The sequence below is a fragment of the Carcharhinus amblyrhynchos genome, chromosome 17 (genome assembly GCF_965287045.1).
Source record: "Carcharhinus amblyrhynchos chromosome 17, sCarAmb.v2.hapA, whole genome shotgun sequence".
Lineage (NCBI taxonomy): Eukaryota > Metazoa > Chordata > Chondrichthyes > Carcharhiniformes > Carcharhinidae > Carcharhinus > Carcharhinus amblyrhynchos.
The window spans coordinates 31,437,993-31,457,996 of NC_137340.1; the positions used below are offsets into that span (position 1 = coordinate 31,437,993).

The following is a 20,004-nucleotide window of genomic DNA, read 5'->3' on the forward strand; positions in this document are numbered from 1 at the left end:
TTTCTTGATTTTCAGAAGGCGTTTGACAAGGTGCCTCACAAGAGGTTATTGCAGAAGGTCAGGGGGCATGGATTTGGGGGTAGGGTGTTAGCGTGGATAGAGGATTGGCTGTCAAATAGGAGGCAGAGAGTGGGGGTCAATGGGTGCTATTCGGATTGGCGGTTGGTGACTAGTGGAATGCCCCAGGGATCGGTGCTGGGGCCTCAGCTATTCTCCATTTGTATAGATGATCTGGAGGAGGGAACTGAGTGTATGGGTCGAAATTTGCTGATGACACCAAGATTGGTGGAAAGGCAAATTGCGTGGACGGTGTGGAGAGTCTGCAGAAGGATCTAGACAGGCTGGGCGAATGGGCCAGGAAATGGAATTTAATGTTGGCAAATGTGAGGTTGTCTACTTTGGTAGGAATAATGGTAGGAAGGACTATTACTTACGTGGCAAAAAACTGCAGCATGCGACGGTGCAGAGGGACCTTGGGGTCCTTGTGCACGAGTCGCAAAAACCCAGCCTGCAGGTGCAGCAGGTGGTCAAGAAGGCGAATGGGATTGAATATAAAAGTAGGGGGGTCTTGCTGCTGCTGTATAGGGCACTGGTGAGGCCGCAGCTGGAGTACTGTGTGCAGTTTTGGTCGCCGTACTTACGCAAGGATATTTTGGCCTTGGAGGGAGTGCAGAGGAGGTTTACTAGGCTGATGCCGGAGTTGAGGGGGTTGAGCTATGAGGAGAGGCTGAATAAACTAGGCTTATACTCGTTAGAGTTTAGAAGAATGAGGGGAGATCTCATTGAGACGTATAAGATGTTGAATGGGATGGATAGGATAGAGGTGGAGAGGCTCTTCCCGCTCATAAAGGACAGTAGGACTAGAGGGCACAGCCTCAGGATAAAGGGGGAGCGGTTTAGAACGGAGTTGAGGAGGAACTTCTTCACTCAAAGGGTGGTGAATCTCTGGAATTCTCTGCCCGTTGAAGTGGTGGAGGCTGCCTCACACGATATTTTTAAGACGCGGGTTGATAGGTTTTTGATAGGCAAGGGGATTAAGGGTTATGGGGAGAGGGCGGGAATGTGGAACTGAGCCACGACAGATCAGCCATGATCTTATTGAATGGCGGGGCAGGCTCGAAGGGCTAGATGGCCTACTCCTGCTCCTATTTCTTATGTTTTTATTAAATTTAATCTAGGCATTAAGCAGCATCCAGTTCATATTCTATTATTTATTAAAATACTTGATTTGTATGATTTTGCTGTGTTTGTTCTGTGTTACACATTTGTGATATAATTTAAAGATGGGCTTGCAATACTTTTAGTATGAAGAATTAAGCGCAGACTTTTCTTTCCTGTGTTCCACAATGTGTTTCACCTGACTTCAAACATTAATGCTTGTGTTAGTTGATCAACAGTGACAAATAAAATTGTTCATTTGATAGAATCTTCCCTACTGTGCAATTCATACAGCTACTCTGTTGGATTTGAGGGTTGCACGTGAGTCAGAAGGTTCTGGTTTGAAGTCCCAAACCAGCACTTGAGTGCAGCTATCTACGTTAACAATCCCATGCAATAGTGCATGGGACTTGAGGGAGTGCAGCCCTGTCGGAGGTACTGTCTTTGAGCTTTGGTTTAACATCTCAGCTGAATCTGTCGTCTTAGGTGAATGCAAAAGATCCCATGGTGCTTTGTTGAAGAAGAGCATGGCGGTTATCTTGGTGCCGTGGCCAATGTTTGTCCCTCGATCAATGTCACAACCAGAAACAAATTATCTGGTCATGATCACATTGCTGTTTATGGGAGATTGTTGTGCGCTAATTGGCTCCTGTATTTCCTACATTACAATAGTGGTACACTTCAAAAATACGTCAATAGGTGTAAGGCACTTTGGTACATTTGATGGTCTTGAAAGATGCTATATAAATGCAAGTATTTATTTTTACTTGGTTATATTTGAACATCCTTTATTCTAGTTCTGTCCAGCCTAAGCTCTCCTGCATAATACCATATAAAGTTTCAAAATAGATTAGAGTTTCAGTACCTCAGAGAAATTGACGAGTTACAATTCTCAGAAAACTGTAATACAAATTGTATGTTTTGAATGGTAGATATTACTGGATAATCTGTACCTTTCTGAAAAAAAGGAAAAATGTCTCATTTTTTAGCCCCGTGTCATATTTTTCAAATCTCTTAAAGACTTCACGTGCAAGGACTCCCCTCCTGATAGTTTGACTGCTATGAGCAAATTTCTCTTCAACTTGAAAAGTGTGAGATGGATCAGAGGAAAATGAACAATCGGCAATATTGAGTATAATTCTGGTAGTATGTTTTGCTTCTGTAAGTGCTTTGACCCAACTCTGACCCCTTCATAAATCACAGTATTAGAAACAGCAATACAAGAGCATCCACCTGTACAGTAGTGGGATAATAGAGTGAAACCTTGGTCCTTATTAAAGTTTAACATCCAATCTAGTCAAAGGCTGTAACAAATACATATGTAACTGTAGTGTACTGTCACAGCACGTCAAAGGGAGTCCTTGTATGCAAAACTCTTTAGGACATTTGTGACACATGATACGGGACTAAAAAATGAGAATCTTTATTTTTTGAAAGGTACAGGTTATCCAGCAATATCTACGATTCAAAGCATACAGTTTGTATTACAGTTTTCTGAGAATTATATCTCATCAATTTCTGAGGTACTGAAATTCTACATCTGTTTTGAAGCTTTGTATGGTACTATGCAAAACAGCCTAGGCTGAACAGAACCAGACAATAAAGGATGCTCAAATATAATCAGGTAAAAATAAATACTTGCATCCTGAATGCTCCAAAGTGCCTTACACCTATTGATGTATTTTTGAAGTGTTTTGAAGGCATTTACCCGATGCTGCATGAGCCTAATGTGGTTCCGCAGGGATCTGTGCTAGGGCCCCAACTGGCCATATATATTAATGATTTGGAAGAGGGAGCTGAATGTAATATCTTCAAATTTGCAGGTGATACAAATTTGGGTGGAAGGGGCATCTGTGAGGAGAATGCAAACATGCTGCAGCATTGTTTGGACAGGCTGAGTGTCTGGGCATGTGTATGGCAGATGCAGTATAATGTGGGTAAATGTGAGGTTATCCACTTTGGTAGCAACAATAGGAAGACAAATTATTACTTGAATGGGTGTAAATTTAGAGAGGTGGATACTCAACGAGACCTTGGAGTCCTTGTGCATCAGTCGCTGAAAGTAAGTGCGCAGGTACAGCAAGCAGTAAAGAAGGAAAATAGTATGTTGGCCTTCATAGCAAGAGGATTTGAGTATAGGGATAGGGATGTTTTGCTGCAATTGTATAGGGCATTGGTGAGGCCACACCTGGAGTAGTGTGTGCAGTTTTGATGTCCTTATTTAGAACACAACAGCACAGTACAGGCCCTTCGGCCCTTGATGTTGTGCCGACCAGTGGAACCAAACTAATGACCCTCTAACCTAAACTATTCCAGTGTTATCCATATGCCTATCCACTGACCATTTGAACACCCTTAAAGTTGGCGAGTCCACAACTGTTGCAGGCAGGGCATTCCACGCCCTTACTACCCTCTGAGTAAAGAACCTACCTCTGACATCTGTCCTATAACTACCACCCCTTAATTTAAAGCTATGTCCCCTTGTGTTAGCCATCACCATCCGAGGAAAAAGGCTCTCACTGTCCACCCTATCCAATCCTTTGATCATCTTGTATGCCTCAATTAGGTCACCTCGTAACCACCTTCTCTCTAATGAAAATAACCTCAAGTCCCTCAGCCTTTCCTCATAAAACCTTCCTACCATACCAGGCAGCATCCTAGTAAACCTCCTCTGCACCCTTTCCAATGCCTCCACATCTTTCTTATAATGTGGCGACCAGAACTGTACGCAATACTCCAAGTGCGGCCGCACCAGAGTTTTGTACAGTCGTAACATGACATCACGGCTCCGAAATTCAATCCCTCTACCAATAAAAGCTAACACACCGTACGCCTTCTTAACAACCTTATCAACCTGGGTGCCAACTTTCAGGGAGCTATGCACATGTACTTTGAGATCTCTCTGCTCGTCAACACTACTAAGAGTCCTTCCATTAGCCCTATTTTCTGTACTCCTGTTACTCTTACCGAAGTGAATCACCTCACACTTTTCTGTATTAAACTCCATTTGCCACCTCTTGGCCCAGCTCTGCAGCTTATCTATGACCCTCTGCAAACTGTAACATCCATCCTCACTGTCTACAACTCCTCCAACTTTGGTGTCGTCAGCAAATTTACTAATCCATCCTTCAACACCCTCATCTAGGTCATTTATAAAAATGACAAACAGCAGTGGCCCCAAAACAGATCCTTGAGGTACACGACTTGTAACTGAACTCCAGGTTGAATATTTCCCATCAACCACCACCCTCTGTCTTCTATCAGCTAGCCAATTTCTGATCCAAACTGCTAAATCACCCTCAATCCCATGCATCTGCATTTTCTGCAGTAGCCTACCATGGGGAACCTTATCAAACGCTTTGCTAAAATCCATATACACTACGTCAACTGCCTTACCGTTATCCACCTCTTTGGCCACCTTTTCAAAAAACTCGATAAGGTTTGTGAGGCACGACCTACCCTTCACAAAACCGTGTTGACTATCCCTAATCAATTTATTTCCCTCTAGATGATTATAAACCCTATCCCTTATAATTCTTTCCAAAACTTTGCCCACAACAGAAGTAAGGCTCACCGGTCTATAATTCCCAGGATGGTCTCCACTCCCCTTCTTGAACAAGGAGACAACATTTGCTATCCTCCAGATATCTGAGGAAGGATATCCTTGCTATAGAGGGAGTACAGCAAAGTTTACCAGGCTGATTCCTGAGATGGCAGGTCTGTCATGAGATTAGGATTATATTCATTGGAGTTTAGTTGAGCGCGATGAGATCTCATAGAAACTTGTAAAATTCTCACAGGATTAGACAGGATAGATTGAGAAAGAATGTTCCCAATGGTGGGGGAGTCCAGAACTAGGGGTCATAGTTTGAGAATAAGAGGTAAACCTTTTAGAACTGAGATGAGGAGAAATTTCTTCACCTAGAGGGTGGTGAATGTGTGAAGTTCACTACCACAGAATGTCATTGAGGCCAAAATGTTGTCTGATTTCAAGAAGAAATTAGATACAACTCTTGGGGCTATAGGGATCAAGAGATATGGGAGGAAGGGGGGATCAGGATACTGAATTCGATGATCATCCGTGATCAAAATGAGTGGTGGAACAGTTTCAAAGGGCCAATTGGCTTACGAGTGTTTCTAATTTCTATGTTTCTAAATTCAAACTCTCTAATCTGGCCCTTACCTGGTGAAATTGATTGTGGTGGGTAAAATTTCCCACCAGACTCATTTGTCCTAGCACAAATGAGTCTGGTGGGAAAAATAGATCAGTTTACCTAACAGAAAATTGGTTATTGCAAGTCATAGAGGTTTATAGCATGGAAACAGGCCCTTGGGTCCAACTTGTCCATACCCCTCGTTTTTTAAAACCCCTAAACTAATCCTAATTGCTCGCATTTGATCCATATCCCTCTATTCCCATTGTACCCATATAACTATCTAATGCTTTTTAAAAGACAAAATTGTACCCGCCTCTACTACTACCTCTGGCAGCTTGTTCCAGACACTCACCACCATCTATGAAAAAATTGCTCCTCTGGACACTTTTGTATCTCTCCCCTCTCACCTTAAACCTATGCCCTCTAGTTTCAGACTCCTCTACCTTTGGGATGTCGGGGTTTATTTGTTCTATTCCAGTACAGTGTGTGAACATAAAATTTAGATTGACAGTTAGTGCCATACGCTTGTTTTACCTGTATTAAAATCTGACTTGTATAGAGAGGTTGAAAGGAACAGACTTGGAAATTCTGGTTAAAGACCATAGCCCTTCAGAAATGATGGTTTATTCAATATTGTTTAGAAAATAGAAATTAAGAAAATCAACAGAAATTAAAATCAAAGTGAACATGTTCCTGTTTCATTCCCTGATGCATTGTGCGGTTTTATTTAACTTGTATCTGATGAAAAGAATCCATTTTGTAAATTGAAATTACTTACAATTTAAATTGCTCAGTTTTGTTCCTTAAATTTATTTGAAACTGTTTGGAAAGTACCTGGCTGCACAATGCTGTTCACCATCAACTGATAAAATGAATGCCAACAGTGTCTTTACTAAGCAAGTCTTACTAAGTATAGTCTTTACTAAGCAACTATTGTTTTTGTTTTCCAGAAGATGAAAACAAATTCCGAGACCTTGGTAAAGTTTTGGTACTGTACAGGAATACAGTTATGCATTACAGCACCTATCAGAGACAAAAGAAGAGGGCCAATGATGAAGCAGCGGTACAGCAATATGCAAGCCTGGTTGGACAGAAATGTGCAGAGCGAATGCTGCTTTATCGAAACTAAACACATGGTTTATGCGTCAACGATAGCACTGTATGCTAAATTAATGCTGTGTAACAACATCACAGTACATATCTCCTATTTTAAGCAACTTTAGTCAACCCTCCATACAGCATGTGTGTGTGTAAATGTCTTTTTTTTGTCACCTACACAGCATTTAATTTTAGAATTATAAGCAGTTCTGAAACTTTTCCAGGCAAGGCAATCTCATTTCAATTTTCTTTGGGCCGAACCTCACCAAAAATGTTTTAGTCTCAGAATGTCTACATTAGGGTTCTCTTGCTCTGTTCTTTCATTTATCTTTTCTCTCTCTCCCTTTTTTCTTTTCCACTGTGCTTTTTTCTCTCTTCGTCTTAATCCCTTCCACATTTTCACTCCAGTTTTAAATTTGTGCTCTCACCTCTTCTATGTTCTTTTCCCCTGTACTAACATTTTGGTTTCATTTAGTCTCATTTTTTCTTTTTCTTCTCCAGTGAGTTGTCAGCTGAACAGTCTTGGAGAGCTGGACAGGATGCCACATGTTGCTTGCTGAGTGTTGTAGTCTTTCATATGCGTGCAACATTTATATATGTTGCAGCCTTTACACTAAAGATGGGGAATGAGTTAGTTGAGTGAAAATATTGAAGTTTCAGAATTGGTAAGAGAATATATCCAGATTCTACAATATTCAGAGTCCCATCTGACATTGCTGCAAGATGGAATGTTGTTAAAGTCAGGTTTATGGTTGAGTTATGATTTTTTTATAAAAATATAACGGATGATTAATTGTTTCTGTAGATTGATAGTTGAACATTTATCCATGCTTGACCAGAAGGAACATAAAAACAGCAGGCAATAGCTGACATGCTTTAAGTTTTTAAAGTTCAAATGGAAGAATAATATATACTGGTTGCGATGGGTATAGTGGGGTGTGGGAGCAGCCATTGTAACAGACACACTGGCTGGAATGTTATGGCCGTTCATGCCAGTGGGATTTTCCCAGCCTGCTGCACTGTATGGGGATTTGGCTGGGCACCAAATTCTCCAACTTCACTGCAGCAGGATCATGACATGAATGGCTGGTAAGATCACGCACGTTTCTTATTTTTGCCACAAGGCATTTCAGGGAAACTAAAATTAGAGGAAAAGTTTGCATAACATGATTGAAATTGAGCAGTTAGGGAGGACAAAATAGATACAAGTACTGTATCACCAAGGAAAAAGCAAACCAGGTTATTGCTCACAATGTACACGATTGACTCAATTTTTATTATAGAAGTACTGTATCACATAAATTCCAAAATAAATGTAAGTACTTATATAAGGCATGTATTTTCAAAAGTTTTTTTAAAATATTTTATATGAATCCTGGTTGACAGACCACCACCTTAGTTAAACACATCATCTGAGCAAATTTTCCATCTCATAAAACTTTCAAATCTAGCATCCAGGTCTAAAGATGTATTGATGGAAGGTTTGTCTGGCAAAGTGAACTCATTTCACATTTGCCTACAGTGTAGGCCCTACACCATAGACACAACAAGCGATTAGAAGTACATTGTGAAGAGAAGCTATTGATCATGGATTTACAGGTGATGATAGAAACTGCATGGATAAAAAGCAAATGTTGTTTGAATAGTGCATTTAAGAGTGGCATAGCTATAACAGTTTGAGATAAAAAAGCAGAGAAAGTTGCATGAATCCAAAGACAGTTTAATGCATGTCATACAGTACCAACTTATTTATATAGTTCCTTTACTGTAATAACATAGGCAAAGGTTCTTCACAGGGGTACGATGAAAAAAAATGACATCGAGCCACATAAGGAGACATTAGATCATTCCATCAGAAGTTATATTTTAAAGAAGGAAAGTAACGTGGAAAAATTTAGGCAGGGAATTCTAAAGTTCAGGGTCTAGACAGCTAAAAGGCACGACAACCTATGATAGAGTGATTGAAATCAGGGATGCTCCAGAGAGCAGGATTATAGAATGCAGATATCTAAGGGTCATAGGATTAGAGAAGATAACAGAGATAGGGAAGGTGCCCATTTGAAGATTTTGAAAATAAAGATGAGAATTTATAATCGAAACATTGCTTAACTCAGAGCCAGTGTAGGTCAGCAGGCACAGAGGTGATGGACGAGCACAATTTGTTGTGAGTTAGGATACAGGTAGCAGAGTTTACCTGTTGACAAGTTTAGAAAGTGTATAATGTGGGAGAAGGGTCAGGTTTAGAGGTAACAAAGGCAAGAATCAGGTTTTATCAGAAGGGCAGAGGCAAAGACAGATCTGTGTGGCAGGTGAAGTTGGTGGTCTTAGGGGTAGCATGAATGTGATTGAAAATTCACCTCAGAGTCAGATATAACATTAGGTTTGCAAGCAATCTTGTTTCAGTTGCAAACAGTTGCCAGGAAGACAGGCAGAATGAGTTTATGATGGGGAGGAAAAAGCAATAGTTTTTACTTCTTCCTAATATTAAATGCAAATAAATTGCTGCTCATCCAGAATTGAATGTCAGATGAGCAATCTGACAATTGACAGACATTGTTGGGTTGAGAAAGGTGATAAGATAAAGCTAGATAAAACTGGCATTGAGCAAGATTTTCATTTGTGGATCCTGATCCTGGCATCTCAAGGAAATTGAGTCAGGAACCCACACACCTCCACCATGGAACGTAGAACAATTTTTCAAGGAGGCAGCTTCTGGATGGTGGGCTCCGGATGTTGGAGAGCCAACATTGAAAAAATGGCAGTCAAACTGGCAGAGATGGAAGGTAGGAGAAAGAAAGCATGCCTCAAGTTGGAGAAGTTCTCTGAGGAGCTTTCAGAAATTTTAAAAATCAATGAGGTCACAGCTTTCAGGCCAAGGTTGTGGAGGGAGAACCCACTCTGCCAACAGGAAGCCGCCTCAATCACTTGACCATATTTTGACCTCGGTGGGGACATGTGCCCCAACTGGAAAATTTCACTACATCTCTGCAGAATGGCCTTAATGAGCCCTCTAATTGACCACCAGTCACTTGCGCACTAGCAGGAAATTGCAACCCCATCCACTTCTGGTCCCATCTCTGCTACCAAGTGAAACTTCAGCCTATTGTTTTTTTTCAGATGATGGGCAATATGTAGAAGAGAAATAGGGAGAAGCCAAGGATAGATCCTTTGGGAGCATCAGAGATAAGAATGTGGGAATGAGAAAAGAAACTATGGGCAATTCTATAGCTACAATCAGATAGCTAAACGTTAGAACCAGGTGAGGATAGTCTCACCCACCTGGACGAGAGTGGAAAGTCATTGGAGGCCAATGATGCGCTCCACTATATCAAGTGGATATAGTGCAAACAGGTCAAGAAGGATGAGGAGGAATAGTGTGCCTTTGTAGCAGTCACATAAGATGCCTCAGAGTCATACAATGCAAAAAAGGCCCTTCAGCCCATCGAGTCTGCATCGACAATAACTACCACTAAAGGCATGCTAATGGCATTTTCCTTCACTTGTCATATATCCTTGAATGTTAAGATATTTCAAGTATTTATCCAAATACTTTTTAAAGATTGTAAGGTTTCCCACCTCCACTATCTTCCCAGGCAGTGCATTCCAGATTCCCACCACCCTTTGAGTGAAAATGTTTTTTCACAACTCTCCACTGAATCTCCTGCCCCTTACTGTAAAACTCTGCCACTTCATGATTGACCCTTCAACCAAGGGGAACAGCTGCTTCCTGCTCAGCCTGTCCATACCCCTCATGATCTTATATACCTCAGTCATATCCTCCTCAGCCTTCTTTACTCTAAAGAAAACAATCCAAGCCGATCCAATTTCTCTTTATAGCTCTAACATTCCATCCCAGGCAACATCCCGCTGAACTTCCTCTGTGCCCCATTTAGTGCTATCACATCCTTTCTATAGCGAGGTGACCAGAACTGTGACCTAACCAATGCTGTATACAGCTCCAACATTACCTCCTTGCTTTTGTATTCTACGCCACGACTGATGAAAGCAAGTATCCCTTAAGCCTCCTTAACAATTTTATTCGTATATTTTGCCACCTTCAGGGATCTGTAAATAATTACCATAAGATTCCTCTGTTCGCCTAGATTCCTGCCATTCATTAACTACTCCTTTGTCTTATTACTTCTTCCAAAGTGCTTCACGTCACACTTATCAGGTTTAAGTACCATCTGCTGCAGCTCTGCCTATCTGATTAGCCCATCTGTATCTTCCTGTAACCTACAGCCATCTTCTTCACTATTAACCACCCTACCAATCTTGGTGTCATCGGCAAACCTGCTTAACATTCCCTCTCACATTTTCATCTATATCATTTAGAAACAATTAGAAGCAGGAGTAGGCCATTCAGCCCTTCGAGCCTGCTCCGCCATTCATTTCGATGAAGGCTGATCATTGAATTCAATACCCTGATCCCAATTATGTATATAATAAGGGTCCCAGAACTGATCCTTGTGGCACACTGCTGGACATCGATCTCCAGTTTTCTTCTACTACCCTTTGTAGTCTTTTACTAGGCCAGTTTCTGATCCATCTCACAAAGTTTCCCTGAATTCTATGTACTTTAACCTTCTCAAACAGTTTTCCATGTGGGATCTTGTCAATAGCTTTGCTAAAATCCATATAAGCTACATCAATTGAACTGCCCTCATCCACACATTTGATCGCATGTTTGAAAAATGTGGTTAAACATGCCCTATGGAGATTGCATTGTAATGCATTCAGACTTGGGTGAAACACAAGTGCTTCAGGATGTTTTGCTAAATTGCATGCTCAGACTCTAATTCAGTTTCAACCAAATTGTTCTAGTGCATTAGTAGATAATGCTTTGTCTTTCACTTATCTGATTGCTAGGCTGTGAGAGTAAGTTATGTTGATGGCCATGAAGAGCAGCCAGACAGCTGCTACTGATTATGTTGAAATGCTATAGCTGAGAGTGGATTTTCTATTTTATTTCACAAGCAAGATGTGAAGAACTTTCCCAAGAGCAGGATAAACAGGGTATCTCTCATACTGTTCTGTGTTATGTATTACAAAGAACAGTACAGCACAGAAACAGGCCCTTTGGCCCACCAAGTCTGTGCCGATACAGATGCCTCTCTAACGTAATGTAATATTTTCTTGCCTCTACATGGTCCATATCCCTCTATTCCCTGCTTATTTGTGTATCTATCCAGATGCCTCTTGAATGTTATTATAGAATCTGCTTCCACCACCACCACCTCCAGCAGCATTCATCACCTTCTGTGTGAAAAATCTACCCCTTACATCTCTTTTAAACTTTCTACGTCTCGCTCTCAGCTTATGCTCCTGAATAATTGACCCTTCGACCCTAGGAAAAAGACTCTGACTCTCCCCTCTATCCAACCTGTCATAATCTTGTAAACCTCTATCAGGTCCCCCTTCATCCTCCGACGCTCCAATGAAAATAATCCAAGTTTGTTCATTCTTTCTCCATAGTCCATATCCTCCAAACCAGTGTGGCGACCAGATTGTACAAGATACTCCAAATGCGGTCTTACCAAAGTCTTATACAGCTGCAACATGATTTTCCAATTCCTATACTCAATGTCCCAATCAATGAAGGCCAGCATGCCATACAGCTTCTTGACCATCTTGTCCACCTGAGTTGCCACCTTTAGGAAACTGTGGAAAGACGCACCTAAATTCCTCTGTATACTAATATTTCTCAGGGCTCTACCATTTACTGTATACTTTCCGTCTGCAGTAGACATTCCAAATCAAATCGCATCACCTCACATTTATCCGGGTTAAATTCCATCTTTTGGCCCAGGTCTCCAGCTGATTTATATTCTGCTGTATCCTCTGACAATCCTCCTCACTAGCCACTACTCTCTGCTTTCTATGCCCAAGCCATTTTTAAATCCACCTTACCAGGTCACCTTGGATCCCATGTGACTTCACATTCTGTATCAGCTTGCCATGAGGAACCTTATCAGAGGCTTTACTAAAGTCCATGCACACAACTTCCACTGTCCTGTCCTGGTCAATTTTTCTTATCACTTCCTCAAAGAACTCAATCAAGTTTGTGAGACACAACGTTCCTTTCACAAAACCATGCTGCCTACTGCTAAGAAGCCTATTCTGTTGCAGATGTGAGTACATCCTGTCCCTAAGAATCTCCTTCAATAATTTCTCCACCATTGATGTAAGACTCATAGGTCTATAATTTCCTGGATTCTCTCTTCTGCCCATCTTAAACAGAGAAACAATGTTAGCTTCTCTCCAATCCTCTGGTACCTCACCCATGACTAAAGAGGATACAAAGATTTTGGCCAAGGCCTCAACAATTTCTACCCTCTACCCTTGCCTCTCTCAGTATTTTGGGATAAACCCTATCTGGCCCTGGGGACTTCATGTTTTTCAAAACCTTTAATACCACCACCATTTTTATCTCAACATGTCCTTCTTTCTATACTCACCATTCACCACATCCTTCTCCTTTGTGAATACTGATGCAAAGCACTCATTGAGAACATCGCCCACCTCATCTGGATCTATACACAGTCACTGTACTGTGGTCCTTTTTGATTTTTGTCGTTGGTTTCCCTGCCTTCCACTTTTCCCCCTATTGCCTTTTGTTTCTGTCCCCACCTTACTTCCCTCTAACTTCCTGCGTCAGTTCCCATCCCCCTGCCACATTAGTTTAAACCCTCCCCAACAGCACTAGCAAATATCTCCCAGGACATTGGTTCCAATCCTGCTCAGGTGCAGACTGTCCAATTTGTACTGGTCCCACCTCCCTCAGAACCAGTTCCAATGTCCCAGGGATTTGAATCCCTCCCTCTTACACCATCCTTCAAGCCACATATTCATTATGTATTCTGTTTATATAATTCACTGACCGCACAAAATAGAAATTGTGAAGTTGGCAGTTGTTTCTGTGTCACGGTGGAACACAGATGAATATTTTCCATATCATGCAAATCACATATCCTTTCCTTCATTCTCTTAGTAGCCCCTGAGAAGAAAATTGAGTTATTTCAGGTAACTATGGAGAAAAAGAGCCAATTTGTAATAATCCAAGTCCTAATTACAAAGAACAATATAGCACAGGCCCTTTGACCCACCAAGCCTGTGCCGATATGCAGTTTCTATCCCTCTGGTCGCTGCCTGTTCATGTGTCTATCAAGATAGACCTTAAACCTTGCTAACGTGCCTGCTTCCGCCATCTCCACTGGCAGTATGTTCCAGGCATCCACCAATTTATGTGTGAAAAACTTTTTCCACACATCTCCACTAAACTTATCATCTCTCACCTTAAACCTGTGCCCTCTTGTACTCAACCCTTCCACCCCGGGGGAAAAGCTTTTGACTATCCACCCTACCTATGCTTCATAATTTTGTAGCCCCTCAGCCTCTGTCTTTCCAGTGAAAATTGTTTCTAGGTATCTGGAGAGGTTTATCTGACCTCTCCAGATACCGAGAACCCTCCAGCCCAGGCAACATCCTGGTAAACCTTTTTTTGTACCCTCTCCCAAGCATCCACATTCTTCTGGTAGTGTGGTGACCAGAACTGCACACAATTTTCCAAATGCAGCCTAACTAAAGTTTTATACAGTTGTAACATAACTTGCCAACTTTTATATTTGATGCCTGAACCAATGAAGGCAAGCATGTTGTATGCCTTCTTGACCACCTTATCCACCTGTACTGTCACTTTCAGGTGATCCATGGACAAGTACACCGAGGTCAATTACTGGCACATCTTTCAGGACAACTCAAAGTCAAAGTACTTCATCTCCAGCCAACTGGCTTCGAGTGCAGTGACCATTGTGGGCCAGTAGAGAAGTCATTTTGTTCATAGCAAGGTCCCACAAATGAGATATTACCAATTAATCTATATTTTCTAATGCATTGTTAATTTTGAATATTGATCTGGTAACTGGGGAAATTGTGCTGTTCATTACATAGTGTCCTATGGTCCTTAACATCTGCCTAACTATCAAAATAGGTATTTCCAATAATGTGTCCCTTCCAATAACTCTCCCTTGTACTGCATGCTAGCCTAAGTTATGTGCTCAGGGCCTAAAGAGGAGCTTAAATTCACAAACTTCAGATGAAATAGTTATGTAAACTAAATATAATCATTTTCTGACTAAAGAAAATATGGTGACAGAAGAGCTGACAGTCTTGCAACAATAAGCAATGAGTAATAGAGAGTATGTTAGAAAGGGGAAAGCTGCAAATTTCTAAATATTTTATGAGGATTGGTTAAGTTGTGAGGTCTTCCAGAGTGGAATAGGCTGTTACTTCATAGCCCATTGACTTCCAAACATGAAAAATAGCCAGGTGGGTAGGTATCAGAGGTTGGATGTACCTACAAAGCTTACCCACCTTAGGTTGGCACCTAATTATTTTCCGCAAACTATGAAGAAAAAGTCCCCATTATAATAATACTTTGCATACGTTGAGTTCTTGTATATTTCAGTCAACAACAAAAACTTGTACCTTTATTTCTTCAGGATAACTCAAAAAGCTTCACATTTAATGAAGTACTTTTTTTTAAGCGAACTCAATGCTGCAGTGTGCTGAAGTCTGGGAGTGGGGCTTTTTACTTAATGTTACCTTGGCCAAGGCTGAAGGCTAGTTACATATTACAACAGGCCTTCATGTTTTAAAGGGTTTGCGAGGCTTCACATGCTGTGTAAAGTCATGTACAAGATGTCTAAATTTAATCTAACCGTTCTGGTATATTGTCCAGTATAAGTTATGATCAAATCTGTTACGTGCTAATCTGAATTAAGGTGCCATTAAATGCACAAAACAAAGATTTAATTTGGACTTGAAGTGCCAGATTATCAGTTGAATTCTGCGATTTTTTTTGACTGCACCGTTGAAACTAAATTGGTCGAAGTAGTTGCAGGCATTCATGATTTGCATAATGCAGCGCTGGGCAAATTCCCCACATGCACTATTTGTTTGTATACCTTCAAATCTGTTTGAAAAAGTAGGTTTGCATCTCTATCTAAATTGCATTGCAGCAATCTAGATGGAAGCAAATGGAAATGATAGTTCTCAAACTGTTAAAATAATTTTCCCTATCATTACACTAATCCAAAAATAAAACTGAATTGGCAGTAATATTAATTTGCTGTACTCCTTTATATATTTTCAATGCATGCATGATATAGTGAGTACAACACTGCCTTTTACATCTGGGTATGGAGTTTTCAATCCGGTCAAATCTGTTGCCAATAATCTTCTCTTTGTAGGCAGTAAGTGTCCTAGGTTATGTGACGCCCTGAACTTAGATCCCCCATTGCCACAATTTTTCAGACAATAAGGCTGGCTTGTTTTAGGAGATGAATTTGTGGCTGAGTAAACCTTTTCCCTCTGTTCAAAATACATTTATATCACATGGCATGATTATTCCTGCTCTGCACAAATGTGGTATGCATTGGGCAATACTTCATTGGAACAGTACTGGCCCACCGAAGAACAAAAAACACTATTTGTTTTGGTTAGAAATACAGGAGGAATAGAATCCTGCAGGAGTCTCTAATCACCGCGGCCAATGTTAACCAATACTGTGTTTGCCTCAGAGCAAGGTAAATGTTGATTCCCTCAGTGATAAGGATGATGGACTTAAATGCCTGGCATAGTCATGGTGACAAGAATGTGAAGCAAATATCTGAGCCATTACACTGTCAGGCAACCTTTGTAATTTTGCAAACGTAAGGTGTGAAGAGCTTTCATGTAAGACTTTTGTTTGAGCAGAATTCTGGGTTTGCTTGAAAATGTTTTAAAAATATACGCTTCGTGCAGTTATTTATTGCTGCCTGGTCACAAAACTATTGCAGCAAACCAACTGTGGAAAGTTAACAGAGCATTTCCACATTCATCTAAATTTTAAGATGTGCCATTACTTACAAATTGTTGCATTGTCTTGAGATAAAATGATGTTTAAAGCTACTGTTTTAGTCAATGATTCAAACATTTCGTTTCCAGTCACTAATTCAAGAAAAAAGTCAGCCCAGAATGATCTGATTTCTTATTTAAATATAGTGATCATTCTTTCTGTCTTGGTTTGTGCTCTTTATGAATAATGAAAAGTTGCTGTTCCTTTCACAGAGTCAGACCAGCAGTCGCTAGTCACTCTGGTGGTCCATATGGATGTGGTTTTTTTTGTTAATAACCAGCTGGTCAGATGAGATTATTTTCGTAAGATTCTTCATACAATCAGGGTTTGTAATATTGATATTGTGCCTAAAAATCAGCAATTTGTAATCCTCCATCTATCTAATGTGCTTGCACTTTTTAAATGTTGTTAAGCTTCATTTCTGGGCATTAAAGTTATGAGTAAACAATGATGAAAGAGGTATGCTGTATATAAAGGGGTATACTGTCTTCTATTTCCATATGTTTTGACTATTCGCTGTACAAGTGCCTCTCACAAAATTATTACCTTGAAATGATTTCTTTTATGAAACAAAATATGCAATGGTTTTATATCTAAAATTGATGTATGGCACTCTGTTTCAAGTGAAATATATTCCTGGTGACACCTTATAGCCAGATGATTCATCTATGCACTGCATTTTTTGACATTACATTGACTTTTTATTTAAACCAAGTACTATTATGAGTCCATATTATTATTCATGTTTAATGTTCATTAACAGCTGTGTTTCAGTCACTTTGCAGTATGTTAAAGTCAAACACAATGCAACAGTCATCTTTCATCATTTGATGTCCTTCAGAAAGTGCATAATTGAATGAAATTGTCTTTCTGTTTAGAAGTAATGCTGAGTTCAATTATTTGTTCCGTGTAACATGTGCAACAATTGATTATTAAAAGCTTATACCTCCTACAGCAGCATGACCAGTGTGTGTATGAATTCTGTGTAAGGTGGATTGTGAAAAAGGTGCAGTATTTCATCCTATTTGAATACTGGCTGTTGGTAGATGATTACAGAATTAGACTGGACAAAGTTGGTAAGACAGACTACCCTGCCATCCCACCAGAAGAACAACGTTAAAATTTTATTTGTTTTCACTGGAGTAAATTTTCAGCAATGGGCAATGGATGATAGATATCAAATATATTTGTGCCAAGCTCTGGTTTCAGAATCTCCATCAACTGTAGACATCTCTTTTCAGAATCCTTTGATTGTGAGCCTTTTTTGGTGTCTTCTCATGAGTTACAATCAAATGATTCAGACATTCAATAATGTGACATTCAAAGAAGGTTGGTACTCTCTTTGGCATGTAAAAGTGACAGAATACTCTCCATTTGCCTGGATTAGTGCAGCCCCAACAACACTGAAGAAGCTCAGCACCATCCAGGGCAATGCAACCGCTTTATTGCTACCTTCTACAAACAATCACTCCATCACTGACACACAACAGCAGTGTGCACCATCTAAAAGATGCATTTGCAGGAACTCAACAAGGTTCCTTAGATAACACCTTCCAAATCACAATCACTATCATCTAAAAGCACAAGGGCAGTAGATACCTGAAACACAACCAACTGGAAGTTCCTCTCCAAGGCACTCAATATCCTGATTTGGAAATATATTGCTGTTCCTTCACTGTCATTGGGTCAACATCCTGGAACTCCTTCCCTAACAGCACTGTGGGTGTACCTACACCTTGAGGATTGCAGCGGTTCAAGAAAGCAGCTCACCATCAGTTTCTCAAGGGCAACTAGGAATGAGGAATAAATGCAGGCCCAGCCGGCGATGCCCACATCCTGTTTTTTTCAAATGTAAGGAAGCAAACACAAAGAAATATTAAGGATGTATTGAATCAGGGTTGGCACATCTGCAAAGATTTTCTTTCCCAAATGTAAATCTCAACCCCGGCATTCACTTCAGTGACACAGTGGTGCAAAGATCCAAATACCATGAGAAGAATCTGTCCATTATCTGAGATAGAGTGACCAGAGCATGTTGAAATGACTCATTCTAAAAGTCAGTGTTACAAGTCTGAAAACATTTTTGATATATTGGCATACATTCTATATCATTTAACAAATGAATCAGATCTGGGCTTCTAATCATGCTTCGTTATACCTCACTATAAGTTAACCTATTCATCAGTATCTAGTTAAATATGGATATCTAGAATATCGTAGAACATTACAGCACAGTACAGGCCCTTTGGCCCTCTACGTTGCGCTGACCCTGTGAAACCAATCTAAAGCCCATCTAACCTACACTATTCCAATATCATCCATCATTTTATCTTAAGACAATGCAACAATTGGTAAGTAATGGCCCATTTCAAAATTTGGATAGATCTTCCATTTAAATGCCCTTAATGTTGGCGAATCCACTACTGTTGCAGGCAGGGCATTCCACGTCCTTACTACTCTCCAAGTAAAGAACCTACCTCTGACATCTGTCCTATATCTATTACACCTCAATTTAAAGCTATGTCCCCTCATGCTAGCCATCTCCATCCAAGGAAAAAAGCTCTCACTATCCACCTATCTAATCCTTTGATCATCTTATATGCCTCTTTTAAGTAACCTCTTAACCTTCTCTCTAACGAAAATAGCCTCAAGTCCCTCATAAGACCTTCCCACCATACCAAGCAACATCCTGGTAAATTTCCTCTGCACCCTTTCCTATACTTCTACATCCTTCCTGTAATGCGGCAACCAGAACTGTATGCAATACTCGGCAAGTGTGGCCGCACCAGAGTTTTGTAAAGCTGCAACATGACCTCATGGCTCTGAAACTCAATCCCTCTACCAATAAAAACTAACACACCTTACACCGCCTTAACAACCCTATCAACCTGGGTGCTAACTTTCAGGGATCTATGCGCATAGACACCAAGGTCTCGTTGCTCATCCACACTACCAAGTAACTTACCATTAGTCCAGCGTCCTGTATTCCTGTTAATCCTTCCAAAGTACAACACTTCACACTTTTAATATAGCAAGCTTGAAAATACAATTTTAAAGTTGACTTTCTGTTATGGAATGGTGTAATGCTCATCCTTTCCATAGATGATTATCTTGGACAATCAGAACAGAATCGAACTCATAGCCAAGACCAACCAACACAGGATATTTGTATGTGATCTAGACTAAGACTTGAGTAACATGATGAAACTCAGGACTTTAGGAGGTTACTTATGAAATCCCATCTAAACTACAGGTCAGTGATTTCTCTGAAGAAGATTATTGATTAGTCTTTGCCTTCAGTCAGATGGTTTCAATGAACCCCATTTTGTTTTAAACTACAGCATTGACTGTCTCTTTGTTGCCTAAAGGTACATCTTACATTCTTCAGCTCCATTCTACTAGTATATTCTAACTGAATGCAGAATTATGGTGAGATATAACAAATAGGTCTATTTACAAACAATATTTAGGTGATGAATTTAAGTAAATGATTTGATATCAATTGTGACGTACTATTACAAAACATTTGCAATGTTACTACATAAAACTTTATATATTAAAAATGAATTATACTTTTTTTCATGACTTCTGATGATTTGGGTATCAGTTACAACAGAATAAAATGCTCAGTTAATGTAGATGCCTCAATAGGGGTAGCTTTCTGTGGAATGATGTCTGAATGAACTCAGCATG

The 20,004-nt window shown here is 40.2% G+C and overlaps 1 protein-coding gene across 6 annotated transcripts in view; it reads left to right on the plus strand.

Annotated features, from left to right (window-relative positions):
* The window catches only part of ate1 (arginyltransferase 1), a 237,988-nt gene extending 220,720 nt beyond the window's left edge, over positions 1-17,268 (plus strand). For all 6 annotated transcript variants that reach the window (XM_080205722.1, XM_080205726.1, XM_080205725.1 and 3 more), the window contains one exon: positions 6,266-17,268. In XM_080205722.1, coding sequence (XP_080061848.1) covers positions 6,266-6,444 — 179 coding nt within the window. In that variant the 3' untranslated portion in view covers positions 6,445-17,268. The remainder of the gene's footprint in view (positions 1-6,265) is intronic.
* Positions 17,269-20,004: the final 2,736 nt, after the last annotated feature.